This window comes from Rhineura floridana, chromosome 20 (assembly GCF_030035675.1).
Source record: "Rhineura floridana isolate rRhiFlo1 chromosome 20, rRhiFlo1.hap2, whole genome shotgun sequence".
NCBI lineage: Eukaryota > Metazoa > Chordata > Lepidosauria > Squamata > Rhineuridae > Rhineura > Rhineura floridana.
This window is the reverse complement of record NC_084499.1, coordinates 16,219,104-16,238,418: the sequence shown is the minus strand read 5'-3', so window position 1 is coordinate 16,238,418 and position 19,315 is coordinate 16,219,104. Positions and strand designations below refer to the sequence as shown.

Sequence of the window (19,315 nt, the reverse complement as noted above, 5' to 3'; positions counted from 1 at the left end):
CCAATCTACTCTGAGTAGGCCTAAAAGTGGATACAGCCTGGGCAATCCACATTGCGTGCCAGAGGACTACGAGTGAAGTATCTGCATTTGTGCATAATTCTGCTTCTTGGAAAAGTTTCAGCTTGTCTAGAATATTTGGAAGGGGTGGGTTTCTCCTGATGCTGCAACTAAATGGTCCTCTCCATCTTACAGCCTGGGAAGGTGTAGGGTGACCACTCAAATTTGGAGGGGGTAGGATGAAGGTGACAAATCCACAAATGCATTTCAAAATACTTGCAAGTTTTGAAAGCACTCTTAAGATGGGGAAAATCAACCTTTGCCAACTTTGGTGCTCCCTCTAGGTGTTTTATAGACTACAGCTCTTAGCAGCCCGAGCGGCTTATGGGAACTGAATTCCAAAATATCAGAAGGGCAAAGGCAGGGATCATCTTAGGGTAGATGGCTTGCTGTTCTCCCTCCAGAAGGCAATGCTATCTATCATCTCTTGATGCAAAATGTAGTACTGAAGCAGTCACCCTCGGACAATGAGCTCCCTCAACAGCTGTCAAAAGGCTCTTGGTTCTGACCTTGGTCTGCAGCTTGCAACAGCCCCAGCCACCGTGGTCAAGGATGAGTTGGAGTCGAACTATCCATGGAGGGCTCCATGTTGCACCCTGGCCAAAAATTAAGCCATTTTGCAAATCGAATGAGCTTACTCCAGAATTTCCTCTGCTTTGGATATGGATGGCTGCCATTGGACCCAGAAGTTAAAGAACTCCAGTGTAAGGTTGTAGGCTACATATGCTGGATTGTGGCCTTTCAACTTCTGGGTTTCTTAAATGCCATGGCAAGTACTTGATGCATCTATTCTCCCCACACACAGGACAAGGAGCTGGCACCACTTCTTAGCTAGATGCCTGTAACTTGTGCACCAGGGTGATCTACTGCTTTAAGTGTGGTAAAATGGTAGCCACAAAAAGACTTAAGGCTATTTTGTGAAGCACAGTGTGGATCTAAAGCCTTGGTCCCCTGCTTCTCTCTCGACCGTTTTCCTCTTGCCACCAATAGGTTTTCCCTTCTGAAGGCTCTTCACAATTTGTCAGGCTCCTAGATGCTTGTCTGTTATATTAAAGATGCCCCCCATTCACCCTCCGCTAGTTGAAACCACTGCTTGCATCTTATAAAACTGCATAAGTGTGACACCAGAAAGGAATCTCAGTGTTAAAGGGACTCTGGGCTATGGTTCAGTGACGGGGAGAGACTTCCATCTCAAACACTGGAGACTGGGCAGTCAGTCTGGACAATACTGCACTAGGTGGACCAATGGTCTGACTCGCTGCAAGACATCTTCCTAGGTTAGCAATTGCCCATTTCCATGGATCACAAATACACATTTGTGACCCTCGTGTGATGGGGTGCAGATAGGGAAGTACCAAGAACTCCTACAAAAGGCACATGGGAAGCCACAGATTTTGCCAGTGCAAGATCTGTTCCTAGCCCATAATAGCACAACATTACAAGCCCAGCTGTAACCCCTTACAGTAAGGAGACGGCCTAATCACTGATAGCCCTTCCCTTAGTGAGGAAGAGGTACCATTGTATTTGCTTACATTCAGACATACAGCAGAATGATAGTTAATATCCTACCTAAAAGGGACACTGAGCGGGTTGCTCTTTTGAGTGGTCAGAGAATCCCAGGAATACGTTTAGCTTTATCAAAGACCAAGTTATTCAAGATCACCCCTCCTGCACATCTGGTACATAACAGCTCTTGTATACTCTGAGGCTTGCATCTATTTCTTGCTATCAACTGGTGGGCTATAGTATAACTGGTACTCTCTGCTGTGAGGAAGGAGGCACTCCAGGGGTTAGACTAGGGAGAATGCTGACAGGACCACAGCTCTGCAAGCCCTGCTGTGTTCCTCACAACATTTGCCCAACTATGTACCAATGAGACCCAGATCCAGTGTAAGTAACAAATTTATTGTTGCCACTTGGAGAGTAGAAAAGTTCCACAGAATGCACACAACCCACTTGTTAAATAGAATGGAACACTTCTCCACACCCTTCTCCTTGTCAAGTTTGTTTTCCCCCCTCCCCCTCCCTCCCCCGGACATTTATCAGCTGCTAATGAAAAGCAGTATACAGCCACTTTTGGGCTAGCATTTCCAACTCCACTCAAGTGAAGATTCTGATCGCATTCCAGATCTAGAGTTCAAACAGTTTAAACAAAAGTTCCAAGTCCAATATTTACAGTGTCAACACCTAGGAAACAGGCCTACAATTCATCCTTCTCGCCTGCTTCTTCCTCACCAGGGGGTGGGCCTGCGCTGCCATACAGCTTGCCTACAATTGGCTGCACTATCTCTTCCAGTTCCTTCTTTTGTGCTTTGAAGTCCTCAATGTCTGCATCTTGGTGACTCTCTAGCCATTCAATCTTTTCCTCCACAGCCTTCTCTATTGTGTCCTTGTCTTCAGAGGACAGCTTGCCACCTAGTTTTTCCTTATCCCCGATCTGGTTTTTCAGTGAGTAAGCGTAGCTTTCCAGCTCATTCCTAGCATCGATCCTCTCTTTGAGCTTTTTGTCTTCCTCTGCAAATTTCTCTGCGTCACTGACCATCCTCTCAATATCTTCTGGAGTCAGACGGTTCTGGTCGTTGGTGATGGTGATCTTATTTTTGTTGCCCGTGCCCTTGTCCTCGGCTGTAACACGAAGGATTGCGTTCACGTCGATTTCAAAGGTGACTTCAATCTGAGGGACACCACGGGGAGCAGGAGGGATTCCAGTCAAGTCAAAAGTTCCCAGCAGATGGTTATCCTTTGTGAGAGGGCGCTCTCCTAGGGGGGGGGGGGAAGGAAAGCATTTACACAGAGGTACTCTAGAAATCATGCAGGATTACCAACTTAATTAAAAACAAGACAAATATCTTTCCCTTGCATTTCTGGGAATGATCAGTGGCCAGTGATTCCCCAGCACATTAAATGTACCCCACAAGGGGCTGATGCACACCTTGCTAAATTGAGCTGCCCTGTTGGAGTCACCTTTTACTTGATGCCCAGGAGATGCAATACAATAAAGCTTCCAAGTTCAATTAACACAGGTCATTTACCTTCATAAACCTTGATTGTCACAGTTGGCTGGTTGTCAGAAGCTGTGGAGAAGATCTGCGATTTCTTGGTGGGAACAACAGTGTTCCTTGGGATAAGTTTGGTCATGACTCCACCAACCGTCTCAATGCCCAGGGTCAGAGGGCACACATCAAGCAGCACCACATCACCTAGTAATGAAAGGAGGGTACAGTAATGAAGCATCATCACTGCAGCTGGGTTTGGTATCATCCCTACAATACACACGAACAAGACTTTTCCATGCCAAAGAGATGTCAGACATACTGAGAATAACCCGCTTCTGCCAAATACACCTCATACAGCATTTAAGCCACTCTGACTTACCGATGCCTTCATCTCCAGAAAGTACGCCAGCCTGGACAGCAGCACCATAAGCTACAGCTTCATCAGGATTGATTCCCCGAGAGGGTTCCTTGCCATTGAAGAACTCTTTCACAAGCTGCTGTATCTTGGGGATGCGAGTAGAGCCACCCACAAGCACAATCTCATCAATGTCAGACTTCTTTAGGTCTGCATCCTCTAGGACCTTCTGAACAGGCTTCATAGTAGAGCGGAAGAGATCCTAGAAGCAGAATTAAGAGACCTTCAGTTGATGGAAAGAGCTACCTGCTTATCCAATGGCAAGGCATGACTACTGAACAGTGCGCTAAGGCTACAGGAGGGTCCAGATACCAAGTTATCAGATAACATTCCCACCCTCCAAGATGGCTTTGTGTTCCATCACATGATGCGAGACTGGCTTTTCCACATAGCGCCTCACAGTCTTATTTTGGCCGTAACTCACATGTGCTGCATGTAATCCCATTTCTATAATCTTAGTTCTCCCCCTCATTTTAGTGGCATATACAGCATCTCCCCAAATGGTAGATCCATTTTCTCAGAGAGGATCCAGCTTTAGATTTGAGGTACCTACCATATTCAGTTCTTCAAACTTTGCCCTAGTCAAGGTCTCAGAGAAGTCTTCCCCTTCATAGAAGGATTCAATCTCAATTCTAGACTGATGCTGAGAGGAGAGGGCTCTCTTCGCTTTCTCCACTTCTCGGCGCAGCTTCTGGACTGCTCGGTTGTCTTTCCGAACATCCTTTCCAGTTTTCTTCTTGTACAGCTTTATGAAGTGTTCCATCACACGCTGGTCAAAGTCTTCTCCACCCAGGTGAGTGTCACCATTGGTAGCCACAACTTCGAAGACGCCATTATCAATTGTGAGAAGGGAGACGTCAAAGGTTCCACCACCCAAGTCGAACACAAGGATGTTCTTCTCACCCTCCCTCTTGTCCAGTCCATAAGCAATAGCAGCAGCAGTACTGGAAGAAACAGCAAAGGTTAGAGTTGTTCACTGCATCTGCCCCATGATGCCCACAGTAGAGTGTTCAAAGCCTACTTACGGTTCATTGATGATTCTCATGACGTTCAGTCCTGCAATAGTACCGGCATCCTTCGTGGCCTGACGCTGCGCATCATTAAAGTAAGCTGGCACAGTGACAACAGCATGAGTAACCTGGAACACAAGAATAAGCCTGGTTGCCAAATTTGCACCACCACTGAATACTGTTCCTTTTTTGGAAAACATCATTGTCTGGAAAGCACTTTCCAGGACTATTAGTTGTGGCTTATCTGTGGCCCTCTGGATGCTGGACTTTCATCAGGCTCAGGAAGCATGGTCAAGGGTTAGGGATGATAGAAACTGTAACCCAACACTGGTAAGGCCACAGGTTAGCCACCCCCAACTTGGAGACCAATTTCCCTCTGAACTGTATGTCCTTGAGAAGCCTAAGTACAGACTCTCCATGTACAATTAAGCAGTCAAGCTTGTTAAGATGGATCATGACTCAGTGGTAGAGCACATGCATTGCATGTGGAAGATTCCAGGTTCTATTCAGAAGCACCTCAGGATCAGGAAAAGGCATCCAAGACCTCCTAATCAGAGCAGGCAGTATAAAACTAGACCAAGCACTGGCCTGACTCTGTATAAGGCCGGTTCCTATTAATACATGGCAAGCCACCTAATACTGATGTGCCAGCTTTGTTGCTCATATGCTTCAACTGCAACATCTTACCTTCCTGCCCAAGTAGGCCTCAGCAGTCTCCTTCATCTTAGTCAGAACCATAGCTGAAATTTCTTCCGGGGCAAATGTCTTCATTTGTCCTTCTCCAATATCAACTTGAATATGGGGCTTGGCCTTCTTTTCAATGACCTGTTAAAACAATTGAACACCGTTACAAATCAAAAGCACCCACATCTACAACATTAATATTTGAGCGGAGACATGAGGTTCCATTGAGAAAGTGTAAGGACCAAGGATCTCCCCCACAACAACCATTAAGGAATATGCTGCCCTGGCAGAGGCCAAAACTTATAACAGGTCCAAATACTGTCCCAGATCTGTCTAGGACTGGTAGTTGTACGCAGATGATACTCTGAGAAATATGACACGATGGCACCTGCATTTTAGCACATTGCAAGCTATTGCCATATTTGTAGCCCAGGTATGGGGAACCTTTGGCCCTCCCGCTGCAACTATCATCAGCCCCAGCATGACCAGAGATTATGGGAGTTGTAGTTCAGCCACATCTGGAAAACCAAAGGTTCCTCATTCCCGATCTAGCCCTCTGAACTACAATTTGTGAGCTACCAAGTCAAATGCAGCCCCATCCAGTTGTCAGATGCATAATAACCTATTTGGATTTTGCAGTCTCAAGCAGATGAGGTCATACTGAGCCCCTGGAGAATTGCCATATGGCTTGGGAGCAGAGCTTGGTGAACCACAACTTCTGGGAACTGCAGAAACACTTCATACACAGTGTACTAACCGAGTATTCCAAGGACAGTGTTAAGGCAAGATTTAAATCCCAATTCTGCTATGAATTAATCCCTTAATTCTGCTATGAAGTACATACCTTAAAAGGTAGATATTTGATATCCTGCTGGACAGAAGGATCGTTCCATGTTCTACCAATCAGGCGCTTGGCATCAAACACAGTATTCTCGGGGTTTGAAGTCAGCTGGTTCTTTGCAGCATCACCTATAAGACGTTCCCCCTCTGAGGTAAAGGCCACATAGGAGGGGGTAATTCTGTTACCCTGGTCATTAGCAATTATCTCCACACGTCCATTCTTGAAGACACCAACACTGTGGAAGAAAATACAAGCCATTTTTTGATATGTATATGAGGTCTAGTCCTCTGGGTGTTTCACAAAACAGAAGTATACTCAAACATACAAGCCTATATTAACGCTGTCAAGAAAAACCAAACCTCAGCGTAAGCAGTCAAAACGTGCATAAAACCAGCACAGAGTAGCTAATAGCAATATAAGACTGTCTAAATGAGCAACATATTGTCAGCAGGGTAAGTGCATCAGGCACAGCAAGCTAACAACCTAAACTGTCTGGGTAGCTGTGAAGAGATGCTGCATGGAAGTTTGCATCCTTTGGGCTATCTGGCTTAATGCTGACTTTTTGGCCAATGCTCATGTTTTTAGTTGCACTATTGACACTGAAGCAAGGTGGTGTATCAGTTTGACCTGAGGCTTGTGCCAAATGCACTAAAGGAGTAGTACAATAGCAGTTTGTGTGCACTAGCGCAGCATCATAGTTCAAAATGATGCATCAGATCTTACCAACTTTTTGCACCCTCTACAGCAAACCATAAGCTGTTCAAGACACCCAGAAACTAGCCCATTAAATAAGCTCCCTTCTTCTACATACCAGGAGTACGTGGTTCCCAGATCGATGCCAACCACTGTCCCCACATCTTCCTTTTTATCGTCATCATCAGCCAACACGCTGCCGATGAGCAGCAGACAGACAAGTGCGTACTTCATGCTGTACTCGTGGTAAGTCTTCCCAGCCAGAAAAAAAACCTCTGTGGGAAGGAAAGTCAACCATCAGTTGCAATGCAAGCAACAAAGACATCAGAAAGCCTGCTTAACTGAAATGGCAGCAGTTTCACAAAAGTAGTATTTCCAGTCCCACACATCCCTAGCAAAGCCTGGGAGGGCAAAACATGGCAAGAGGCTACCCAGGCCCCATGCTGCACCAAAAGCACAAGGACAGAAGTCGTGAGAATACTGTAGATGTCAGGCAGTTCAAAGGGAATTGCTTAGATTAGCTCCCACCTTATCTTAAGGAAAGCAGGCCTAGAAAACATTTCTGTCCGTACAGCAAAGGAGTAAGGGGAAATGCACCTGGGTTCACAAAAACCCCACAGGCTTAGAGGCCCAGTATCATCTACCATCAACTGTAATTGGCAACCAGTGATTAGCACAAGGACAGGCCCAACCTTTCCTACCAGCAGGCACTGAGAAAAATCATGGGGTAAGGCACAATGGGAGTGCTCCAGACCTAGACCCAGCATAAAAATGGAAAGCTACCAAGCCCCATAACCTGGCCCAGACAATCCCAGCATTAAAGGCAAAGCAAGCTGGTATCCAGAGGCACAGATATCCCATCTCCCCTCACCCCATCCCCTCGGTTTTTGACAAAGGATATCACTCTGAACCCAGAGACATTTCAAGCAGGGAATTAACATTGCACATGGCAGAGAGCCCACTGCCGTTGCAATCTCATAAGGTAAACCTAACAAGAACTGGGAGATGTGGGGCGCTTGTGTGTGTGTGGAGAGATCAGAAATAATCCCACACACATCCACAAAACAATCACTATTATCCTCTCCCCTCCCCCCCCAAAAAACAGGCAGGTTCTTAACGTACAAACCCACAGCATACAGAAGCACTGGATAAGAGCCTTTTACTTATATAAAAAAAATCCCCTTCCAGATTTCTCTCTCTCTTGAAACCCCCAAATGTGACACAAGCAGATGTCCATATTTCGCCCTATATTTTTATAGGCAATCTCATTCGTATTCATTCAAACCTTCATAGCAATTTCTCATTTATCAAGTTAGCAAGAAAACAAATAGGGATGCACAAGACCTGCCTGGGAGACTACAAAGCGTATACGTCGGACCTAATTAATAATAATAATAATAAGGATGAAGGCCTGGAGAGTTCTAAACCCAAATGGCCCCCACATGCACCAAGAAGCCCCTCCTTACTTTGGGGGCGCCCCCTCCCCCGAACCAGGCCGCACCAAGCCTCACCTCTGTTATGTCAAGATACCCGTCCGCACAAATCGGCCTCGTCTCCCCACGTTATATCCGCCGGGAACAATAAAAAAAAACCCCAACAACTTCTATTCCAACCGGTTTACCCACGATTAGCGCTCAGGCCCAAGCGCCCCTCCGCTCTTATATACCTTCCCGCAGCCTTGCGTGGAGGCCTGCGATTGGCCCTTTCCCCCTCGCTGGAGCTTCCTGATTGGTCGCTTGCCACCAAGCTGGCCGGAGCCGATTGGCCCTGTCTGTTTGTGACGTTGCGCGCCCCGTCGCGCGCCGCACCGTCGCGTCGCTTTCCTTTCCCCCCCCTTTTCCTCCTTTTTTTCCCTGTTCCTACCGCCCATGAGTGTCATTGGGCCGCCCTACCGGTGTCGCGGACCAATTATAGGCCGCAGTATGGGCCAAGCGGAGGGATCCCATTGGCTGGGAGAGGATATCATCTTTTTTTTAAAATCGCTAAGCAGGGCTGGGTCCTCCTGAACGTTTCTATGGTTACGAGGCCTAGGGGCCCGTTATTGACGGGGGCAGAGAAGGGAATGAGCTCCTACGGCTATGGCCGCCAAAAGGTGCCCGTAAACAACACTGAGGGCTGCTACACGTAGGGCGAGGTCGTGGGTAGCCTGCAATCCAATGCATACTTACCTGGAAGTAAGTCCCACAACCCAATGGAGGTTCCTTCTGAGTAGGCAGGTACTGGATTGCCTCTTTAGTCTAGGCCTGGGGAGGCTCAGGTCTAAGTCTCCCCTCAGCCATGAACCTCACATGACCTTATGACACCTTCCATGTGGAAGAAAAGAAGGAACCTGAATGAAAGCCGTCACACACAACTATCATGCACACATGTACATTAATGTGCTGCGCATAGGCTGAGAAGCCGCAATCAGCCTTCACTTTTTATAGATGTGTTTCCATGGCTGTGTAGTCGTCGCATGTATCTACCCATAGGTTTTGTGGTGGGTTTTGCCTACACAGAACTGATTTCATGTGGCGAACCACACAGCCATTTCCCATTGCTGGATCCTCGTTCCTGAATCCTGACTAACCCCCACTGTCTTGTAACTTAAGGGCACTTCCAGGCTCCTGCTATTTTGGGGTGGGATTCAATCATACCAACCAATTCAGATTGCACAATTACAGCTGATTTGGAGGTTTTGCACAACAAACTCCCTCCCTCTCCTCCCCCCATTGGACTTTTTGCAACAAGGAAAGTGACCGGAGAATTTACTGGAAAGTGTGCTATTGCACTTGGTTGACGCAACATTGTGTAATCTCCCTGAAAAAAAATGTGGTGTAGTGGTTAGAGCATTGGATTGGGCCCTGGGGGACCAGGATCCAAATCTCTGCTTGGCCATGAAGCTCACTGGGTGACCTTAGGCCAGTTGCTGTCTCTTAGCCTAACCTACCTCACAGGGTTGTTGGGAGGATAAAATTGGGAGGGGGAGAACCATGTTTGCATGCCACGTTGAGCTCATTTGAGGAAAGGCGGGATATAAATGTAATGATAACAACATACATTTTAAAATGACAATGAATGCTCAGTAAATAGCCAACATTGTCTTATTCTCTTCGCAGATTTATGCAAACAGATGAAGAACGAATAGTCAGTAAACAGGTAGTCTGAAAGTGATCTAACTGCTCCTGCGAGTGGCATCTTCAGCAAAGCAGTGAAACAGCCTGAAGATCTAAGGTAGGGAAACACAACACTGTAGCAGTTTCTCTTGCAACCAGAAAAATAGCATTGCAATTTTCTCCTTAGTCACAGAAGTAGCGGCTGCAACTGTAGGTGTGCACGACTTCAAACAGTAATGGCAAAACCAACATATTTTTAAACTGTAACATTAACACTCACTTCCTGAGGCCTGTCTTTCCTGTAATGCATGAAATTGTCCCCAAGGGTAAGACAATGTTGCCTATAGGTTGCATATGCACTAAACATTTAAAGCACATGACTTCCTCCAAATAATAATGGGAACTGTAGCCTGCCCTTCACAGAGCTACAATGTTCAGCAAACTACAGTTCCCAGAATTCTTTGAACCATGTGCTTTAAATATATGGTGTATGTGCAGCCTATATGTCTCTGCATGCATGTAGATGGGACAAGGAAAATCCCACAAAGATAGTTGGGGGAGGGGAAGCATGGTCAATTGTAGCTTCTTGGTGTGCACACACATATTTTAAAGTGCACGTGTCTTACCCCCAAACACGATTTTAAGTCACATATGATTCATTACATGCAGGCTTTCCATTGACATGTGGGGACACTGTTTACTTGATCCGGAATGTCCAGTTGAAACTCCCTATGAGGAAAAAGGAGTCACCTCATCCATTCAGAGGACACTTTGAGGTGGAACTATTAAAGTTGCAATCATAAATACACTTACTAGTGAGTAAGCCGCATTGGACACCAAGAATGATATCTAACTAGGGTCTCTTCCAGGAGACCTGTTTATTAAGCATTCCTACTGAATTGTTTGCACAAAATTGGGGGGGCAGTTAGACAACTTTAGCTATTTACTGAGCATCCATTCTGATTGTTTGTGGGTAGGCTGCATGATGTTGCATCATGCAATTGTTGTCCCTCAGTTTCCTGTGCATTTCCACATCACTTTACTAATCACAAAAGGTGAGGAAGAGAGTTTGTAGTACAAGAGAGCCAAGCCAACTTTAATTGCGTAATTGTGGGTATGTGATTGAACCCCACTTGAAAATTGCAACAGTCTTGGTAGAACCCTAAATCATACTCAGAACAGACTTACTGAAATCCATGGACTAAGTCATGAGTCATGACTAACTTAAGCCCATTGATTTCAATTAGTCTACTACACTGACTTAAGCGAGATACCACCCAGTAGGACTAATGTCTGAGTAAACATGAATAGGAATGCAAGATGAGTCACCTCGCAGTTTCTTAGAGTTGCACCATATCCTGTCATATAACTTCCTATCATTAATTCAGGCAAAGGATGAGATGCGGTTCTTCAGTTACGTGAACATAAACTCCCTCAACTGGTTTAGCTGCCTTCAGGGAGAACCTGTGAAGACTGTATAATCAACCAAACTGTAGACCCATAAAATGGAGCAAGACATGTCCAAAAAGACAGGTTAGATTTGGGTTAATGTCACTAACACACAGCTTATCCTCCGAGCTGTTGTCAGCGATCTGTAGGATAAAACAGAAGCAGTGCCATTTTTTTAAAAAGGACAGTCTCTTTGCATATCTCTCTCTACAGAATTAGATAGGGTTAGGGACATCATCTTTTTTTGAGGGAAGTCAGAGAATTATAGCTCTGTGGTGATGGATGATCTTTAACAGAGCTGACTCTGTTCTTCCCAAATTACGATTCCCAGAATTCTTTGGAAGAAACTGGTTGAAGCATTTATAAGCTTGTTGTGCTGCTAGTCCTTCCTCAGATTAATTACTTCTGCCCTACCGCACAGGAGAGCTATTTTTTATTCTGAGGTCGATCGCACTGTCACTCAAGGGCAAAGAGCTACAAACAACAGCTGGATGTTACAGCAATTATTTAACACCAAACTACCCGGCTGCTGTGAAATTGTGCTGTGGCAAGAGAACAGCCTTCAGTACTTGCATCTGTGACCTGCGGGTCCAAAGACACCACTGAAGGTGGAGGCTGGTGCCCTTTTGGGATTGGCAGGGCGGAAGGCAGGGAGCCCAACAGTAGGTGGAGCCAGAGCCAATCAGAGCGAGAGCCAGTGACAGGCAAACAGAGCCAACTGTTGGAAGTGGGGCAAGAGCAACTCCTGTTTTGTTTTGTTTGTGCTCCAGAAGGAAGATAGAGCTAGGGTCCTGCAGATGGATAGGCTTTGTTTACCTTTTACCTGTGATGCTCTCTGACTGACTTCCTTCTGTCGCTAGACTGTGACATCTTTAGGGAAGCTAACCTGCCCCTCCTCCTTCTGCCCTTTCCATTCCTTTGTTCTCCAGCTGTTTAGGAGAGAGGAGACATCCCTTTGTCTCTGCTCTCTCTCTAAGCATGGGGCTGACTCCCACACCTGGGCGTTATGCCTCCAACTTAGCTAGTTAGTCAGAACTAGGTATGCCTTTTCTATCTACTATGTATTTCTCTAAATAAAGTAGCTTTTCTTATTTTACTAAGTCTCCAGTCTCAGTGATGCTGTTGCAGGGTAAAAGCCTGCTTTCTCAGGCAAGCGCATGCACACGCTGGCACACTCGCATTTCAACATCTGCTGTTACTCTCTGCTGCTGTGGTGCTGCTTTTAAACGAAATTAAGCAACACAACTACACACAGCGCAACACCAACTAATTCTAGTTTTTGCCCCGTCCTCTTTTCTGCTAGGTTCTAAAGAGCAACACTGAGACTAAGGAGGAGGAAGCTGACAGCCAGGACCACCCTCTGGATTGGTTGCAAGTAAGAAGGCAGGCAGGTGGGGGGTAGCTGAGGGCATACCGAGATTGGTCGGGCAGCATCCCATTTGTCTTAATGCGGCAGCCTCCCCTGAGGCCACAACCCAAACAGCAAACAGTGTGCAAGTCTTTGAGTCCCTCTACAAAAACAAGATCGCAATCATCATACATTAGGCAAGAGGTGGGACAGAGTCGCAATTGGGATCAAATCTGCTGGTAAAGAATAAAAGAACATTCATACACCGGGAACTTGTCACGTGATTGTTTGTAGCGCCTTGCCTAGAACCGACACTGGAAAACAGCAGGATCCTCTTGGACAGGATGGTTGGACAGGGTTTGGAACATGGCCCTATCAGAGAGATTGGCCTGTCATCACAGGATACTCAGAGGAGTAGCAAAACAGGATTACGTTTGATGCCATTTTGTTACCCTTCTTGTCTTTCATGAATGGAGATGGAAATACGGTGCACCCGCCACTGACGCACATTTCTATGTGGAGGGGTAATATTCGGAATGATGCTCCCCAGTCTAATGAATCTGAAGGCATATAATACTTGACTCACACTCTGTATTGACTATTTTGATTACTTTTATTGTATACAAAGGCTTTTTGTACTCTTGTTAGGTTTTGTTCGTTGGTTTATTAGTTATATATATTGTTAAAAATCTAATAAGAAGAAAAAGAAGAAGGAGGAGGCAAACTCTGTTGGGTCAGACCAAAGGCCCACCTAGTCTATTACCCTGTTATCCCACAGTGGCTACTGAAATGTCTCTGGGAAGCCCATAAGGAGGACATGTGTGTAATGTACTACCCCTGTTTCCCAGCAACTGGCATTCAGATGCATGTCTAATCTTTGCTCCCTGGCTGAAACTTTAAAGCAGCCTTCCCCAACCTGGTGCCCTCCAGATGTTTTGGACTGCAACTTCCACTAGCCCCAACCAGTGTGACCGTGCTGAGAGAGGCTGCTGATGGGAGCTGTAGTCCAAAACATGTGGAGGGCATCAGTTTGGCGAAGGCTGCTTTCAGTCATGGCTTGTCAGAGGATATGGTTGGGTAATGACTCTGCAGGTGGGAGAGATTGATTTGGGGTGTGTGTGAGGGGGTGGTGGCTCTACCCACCATCTGCTCTGGCCCTGCCGACTGGCCTTTTAGATGATCAGTCCCTTCCTATGCACATCTTGTCATATTTTCAGCCATTTTGCTTAGTGCCGAATTAATTTAAAAGCCTTAATGATATTGTAAACACAATAACAATTGTAGAATCAATTCAGAGTAATGAGCTGCATTCTTCAAGAGTACTTTGCGTGGAGAGAGAGAGAGAGAGAGTGTTTTTCTGGGCATGCTTTAAACCAGCTTTGCAAAGAATGCAGAATTCTGAGAATACATCACAAAATAATTATTTTTCATTCAGGCTATTTTTCATTCATGATACTGAACCCTGGAGCTGGGAAGATGCCTCTTTTTTCTTTTCTGGATCAAATGCCAATTTGTCTTTCAAGGTGCTAGCTCCTCCTACCAGCCCAACATCTCCAAAAATAGACCTACGCCAGGAGAAAAAAAGGAACACTAACAGGCACTCAGAAAATACTATATAAAGAAGGTGTCAAGATGGGAGCTGTTGAGGGGATGGGGAGGGGGATTGTTCTGTAATTTGAGGGAGAGCAAAAATTGGTGTCGGGATGTGCACAGAGCTATTTGCCAATTTAGGAAGCGGAGTCAGAGAATATACAACTCGCATTCAGTTTCTGCAGCTTTCGATCTCTATTTTAGGTGCTGTAGTTAATTATGTGTAGTCCTTAAATCACAGGTGGAGATGCTGCGACTCAGGGGCCAAATATACAGCCCCCAAACCCTATTCAGCTGGCCCTCAGATCTCCCCCCAGAACTTTCCTCTCCCCACCTCATCTCCATGTCTTGAATGCTTTTTTGCATGGCTAGAATTTACCCTTGAATTGTGATAAGCCTGTTGCTTGTCTGGATGGAGGCTAGAGAGATGGTGTATGTATGTGTGTATGGAGCAACCTCTGATTTTGGCACAGCTAGAATGGAACCAACTGCGCAAAAGTAAGAGTCACATCTGTTGCCCTGCCCACTTGTTGGCTTTGGTCCCATCTACGTTTTGCCTGTGGTCTGCCTTGGTCTCCTGGTTCATCCAAACCAGGAATGAGGTGGTGTCCCCTGACAAGCCATGATTGGGAAGCCAACAACAAACCATGGCTTAAAGTTGGCTAGGAATTGTGGGTTATCCGGCAGCAACAAATCATGGTTTGGATGTAGCAGGGCTTCCTGGTTTATTGATCTCGTTTGGGCTGGGGAGAAGCAAAGCAGGAGCAAATTGGGCTGCATGAGCTAGCACGCTGCTCATTTACAATAAACCATGACAAGCCAGAAAGTCTGACTTGCTGTTATGTGCAAATGTGGACTATGTATGCAGTGACAGCTTGTTGTGCTCTGTGCATCTGGGGCTGTGATTCTGACCAAACATTTATTGAAGGAAGGGCCATAGCTCAGTGGAAGATCATCTGCTCTGCATGCACAAGGTCCCAGAGTCAATCCCTGACATCTCTAGGTGGGGATGGGAGAGAAATTTCTGCCTGAAACCCTGGAGAGCTGCTGCCAGTCAGCGTAGGCAGCACTGAGCTAGATGGACCCGTGGTCTGACATGAGGCAACTTCCTCTCTTCCTAACTCCCTGAAAGTACTAGTTGTTCCTCGGTGGAGCAGACTGACCTAGAAGGTGGCAGACTCTCTTTTGTTAGAGGTTTAAAAGTAGTGGCTGGATGGCCAGCTATCCAGGATGTTGTAGCAGAAGATTTCCTGCATTAGCGGGGGGTTGGACTAGATGATCTTTGAGGTCACTTCCAACTCTATCCTCTTTTTTCTTTCTTTGCAAACTGCCATACAATTATGCACTGCCTCTCCCCCAACCCTTTGCTGTGGAAGAACTCAAGCTGAGGACCCACCAAGTTTTCTGTAGTTTGAATGCATCTTAGCAAGCAAGAATGAGACAGAGAGCCTTTGTAGTTGCCCTGTGATGGGTGTTGCCTTTTTGGCAGACTCACAGCTTATATTTGAAATTTTAATACACACCTGTCTGATCCCTTACAAGATAACCCTTGTCCCCAGGCCCTTGGAAACCCAAAGTAAGAATATAAAATCTTGAAATGTAATCCGTCACCATAGCAACAGATTCTGGAACTTCTGCATATGCTAGCCTTTTCTCACCTATTTCAATTTATTATTTCAGAGTGGTTGCTCTCTCACCCTTCTTGTCTCTGTCCCCTCAAATAATCCCAACTAAAGGGGCCACAGGATGACCGTTTTATTGTTTTTGCTGTGAGATGCTAGGTCTTTGGGATTGGCTACATTATTGATTACCCCCATATATCTGCAAGGAGGAAGCTAGCACCTCAGGGAGCAGGCTGAGTGAGGGCCTTTCTCCCTGAGGTGCTAGTTTTCTCCTTTCTTTCCTTGTTGTGTTTGGGTTATTTTGTTGTTGTTATTAACAGCGGGGAAGCTTACGTGCCTACATGGTGTAGGACCAGGTTATTTGAAAGATAAACTGCACCCACATGAGCCTACCTGGGCCTTACAATCGGATTCAGAAGCCCTATTCTCTGGCTTGTTACTTAGTAAGATCAGACTGGTTAATGGAAAAGAGGATAGGACTGCTGCATTTTTAATACTTATACAGAAGAGAGAATTCAGCAAGTACAGCTTGCATGACAAGCAACAGGGGTGTAGGAGAGTTAGTACGGTGTAGAGCAGCCTTTTCCAACTTTTAGGCCCCCAGATGTTGCTGGATTACAGTTCCCATAATTCCTGACCATTGGCCATGCTGGCTGGGGCTGTTGGGAGTTGTAGTCCAGAAGCATCTGGGGACCCAAAAGTTGGGAAAGGCTGGTGTAGAGGTTAGGGTGTTAGACTAGAAGCTGGGAGACCAGGGTTCAAATCCCCACTCAGCCAGGAAGCTCACTTTGGGCCAGTCACCACAGTCTCACAGCCTAACCTACCTCACAGGACTGTTGTGAGGATACAGTGGGGAGGAGAACCTACCACATACAGCACCTTGGAGGAAAGGTGAGATATAGATGTAATAAGAATTTGTAACATGCCATCATTTTTTAAAGCGCTGTACATATTAAAAACTAAGGCAGTCTCTGCCAGCAGGCTCACAGTCTTAATTATCCACAATACTAAAGGAAGTGGGGATGAGAAGGGAAGGAAAGCAAGCATAGTAAAATTCCAGCATTCCCCTTTCCATCCATCCTGAAATGGAACAGCCCACGCTACCCACCCAACTCAAGAGGATGCCACCACTTCCATAAAGTAATAGACAACCACCTCCCCCAACCCCTACACACACTATATATTTATCCATTTGCATTCTTCTCCTTGGGATTTGATACTGTAGAAGCAAAAAGCCCCTATTGCAAACCACCAACTGTGTCTAGATACCATTCTCCACCCCCCATACTTCCCAGCCACCAGCCAGCCAAGAATCCTTATTATAAAGAAACCTCCGGCACTGAATTTATTTATTTCGTGTATACCCCACCTTTTCCCCCAAGGAGCTCAAGGTGGCGTACATGGCTCTCCCCCTCCACAGTTCAGTCCCACAACAACCCTGTGATGTAGGCTGAGAGGCTGTGGCCCAAGGTGTCACCCAGTCAGCTTCTTCATGGCAGAGTGGGGGATTCGAATCCTGCTCTCCCAGGTCTTAGTCCCGAACTCCAAACACTGCACCGCACTATCTATCGATCTATCTATACATACCTACATTGTTGTGATATGCCTTCAAGTCCATTATGACTTATGGCGACTCCCCTCCTCAAAAGCGCAAGTAATTCCTTCCTCTCTCCCTCCTTCCTCCCTCACACGTGCGCGCACACTCTCTGTCATTGGGACTACATTTCCCAGGCGCACTTGCGCTCCCCTTTCTCCCCTGCATGCGCAGTCGCGAGTGTGCGTGTGAGCGGGTTGGGGGTTGGGTGGCGGCGACGGCTCTTCTGTGGAAGGAGCTCGCGCGGGGCGGCGGCGGCGGGTCCGGAGAGGCGGCGGCGCTGTCACCTCGCAGGTGGGTCCCCTCCGTCAGGCGCGAAGGCCTCTGGCTAGGCCTGCCCTCCTCTCGACCGTCTTTTCTCCCCTTCCCTGCCCCCCTCCAGTGGGCCTCGCGGTGGGGCCGGAGCCGGGGGCCGGCGTGAGGGGGGCTGCCCGAGCTTGGCTGGGGAGGAAGGGAGGCGATACACACTATGGGGGCAGAGCCCGGCCTGAGCAAAAAGGGAGGGCCTGGCCTGCAACGCCCCCCAACCCCTTTATCTCAGGATATCCCTGCCCCACCTTGCCATGTCTGACTCTTTCTCCCCCTCATATTTTGCATTGACATTTCCTTTTCTGTTTCTCCCTTTGGCTACAAAACAACCGCAGCCTAAATTCAGGATGTCGCTGCCTCACCTGGCACCCTCCCCCATACCTTTGCCTGTGTTGTCTCCCCCCCTTTGAACCCCTTCCCCGTTTTGCATTGGTGCCCCCTCCCTTTCTCCCCGCCGTCAGCTGGTCCACACTCTTCCCCCCTTCAGCCTAAAATCGAGGTATTACTACCCTACTTTGTGGTTGCCCTCACCCCCAGTTTTGTTCCCCCCTAACATCCCCCCCAGCCGCAGCGTTTACAGCTTGCATGCGACTTCCCCACCTTTCAGTGTCGGGTCAAACTATTCGCAGAAACACACACATCTTGCATTGACACCCCCTTCTCCACCCCCCTCGAGCCTAAAATCAGGCTAACCCTCCCATATTTTGCATTGACGCTCTGCCTTGCCTTCCTTACAGTTTTCCTTTGCCCTCCTCGCCTTCATCACGTGAACCCCCCATATTTTGCATTGATGCCCCCCATTGCCCTTTTCCCAGAAGTAGCTTAGCCTAGCTTATATGTGTCTTCCCCTCCCCCATATTTTGCATCGGCACCCCTCCTTTCCCTCTCTACACCCTCTTCAGCCTAAATTCAGAATATTATTCTTTTCTCACCCCTTCTTGCTTGCCTCCCTTCATACCTTCCAGTGACACCTCCTTGCTCTTATAGAAGTATCTTAGTTTTCCTCACAGGTGTCTGCACCACCCCAGGTCAGGCAACTCACCTCAAATATTGCATTGACACCCCCCCACCGCATCTACATTCCTGTCAGACTTAGGCATTAATTGGCGCTCCCCTTTCCCCTTCTCACAGAAATTGCACACAGATAGGTGTTACCAGCCCCATCTCCAGGCTGTTTCTCCCCCAAAATTTTGCACGGACGCTCCATCCTTCCGCTTGCGTTGGCCTTGCACCAGGGCATTCTTACTTTCTCTCTTCTCCCCCCTCCCCATTGAGACCCCCCTTGTCCTCACAGAAATAGCCTACTGTGGATCTTCCTCTCCCCCATTATAACTTGCAATAACATCACCCTCCCCCCCCACACCTTTGCAGAAGTGTCTTAGCTTAACCCCCACTCTTTTAAGTCTCAGGTCAGAGTATTCCTTCCCTGCCTTATGTGTTTGTATTTCCATCCCATCTCAACTAGCTTAGCCTGTCCTTCGCCCTCCCCCCCTTGAGCCTAAAGTAAGAATATCTCCCCATGTCAACTGGGTTTGTACTTCCTTCTCCCCCCCCATTGTTCTTTGACATTTCCCTCCCAACCGTCTTGCTGAAGAAAAAGTTTTTCTCCAAC

The 19,315-nt window shown here is 47.0% G+C and overlaps 2 protein-coding genes and 1 long non-coding RNA gene across 9 annotated transcripts in view; 2 read left to right on the top strand and 1 right to left on the bottom strand.

Moving 5' to 3' along the window:
* Positions 1-1,943: 1,943 nt before the first annotated feature.
* HSPA5 (heat shock protein family A (Hsp70) member 5) lies at positions 1,944-8,344 on the bottom strand. Its single transcript, XM_061604553.1, has 9 exons — positions 8,208-8,344; positions 6,815-6,971; positions 6,007-6,238; positions 5,166-5,303; positions 4,494-4,606; positions 4,022-4,412; positions 3,433-3,670; positions 3,090-3,257; positions 1,944-2,817 (listed from the first exon to the last, which is right to left on the bottom strand). Exons 2-9 carry the CDS (start codon positions 6,928-6,930, stop codon positions 2,258-2,260), a joined length of 1,956 nt encoding a protein of 651 aa, XP_061460537.1. The 5' UTR covers positions 6,931-6,971; positions 8,208-8,344; the 3' UTR covers positions 1,944-2,257.
* Positions 8,345-8,747: 403 nt separating this feature from the next.
* Positions 8,748-13,052, top strand: LOC133373704 (uncharacterized). The gene is made up of 3 exons (XR_009759738.1): positions 8,748-8,870; positions 9,795-9,909; positions 12,544-13,052. It is a non-coding gene; the product is annotated as an uncharacterized LOC133373704 (long non-coding RNA).
* Positions 13,053-17,504: 4,452 nt separating this feature from the next.
* GAPVD1 (GTPase activating protein and VPS9 domains 1) overlaps positions 17,505-19,315 on the top strand; it is a 51,659-nt gene continuing 49,848 nt past the window's right edge. For 5 of the 7 annotated variants that reach the window (XM_061603741.1, XM_061603740.1, XM_061603739.1 and 2 more), the window contains exon 1: positions 17,506-17,688. The gene's annotated coding sequence lies outside the window, so the exon portion shown is untranslated. Of the gene's footprint in view, positions 17,689-19,315 lie in introns of all 7 variants that reach the window. The other 2 variants (XM_061603738.1, XM_061603742.1) reach the window with 2 other exon arrangements.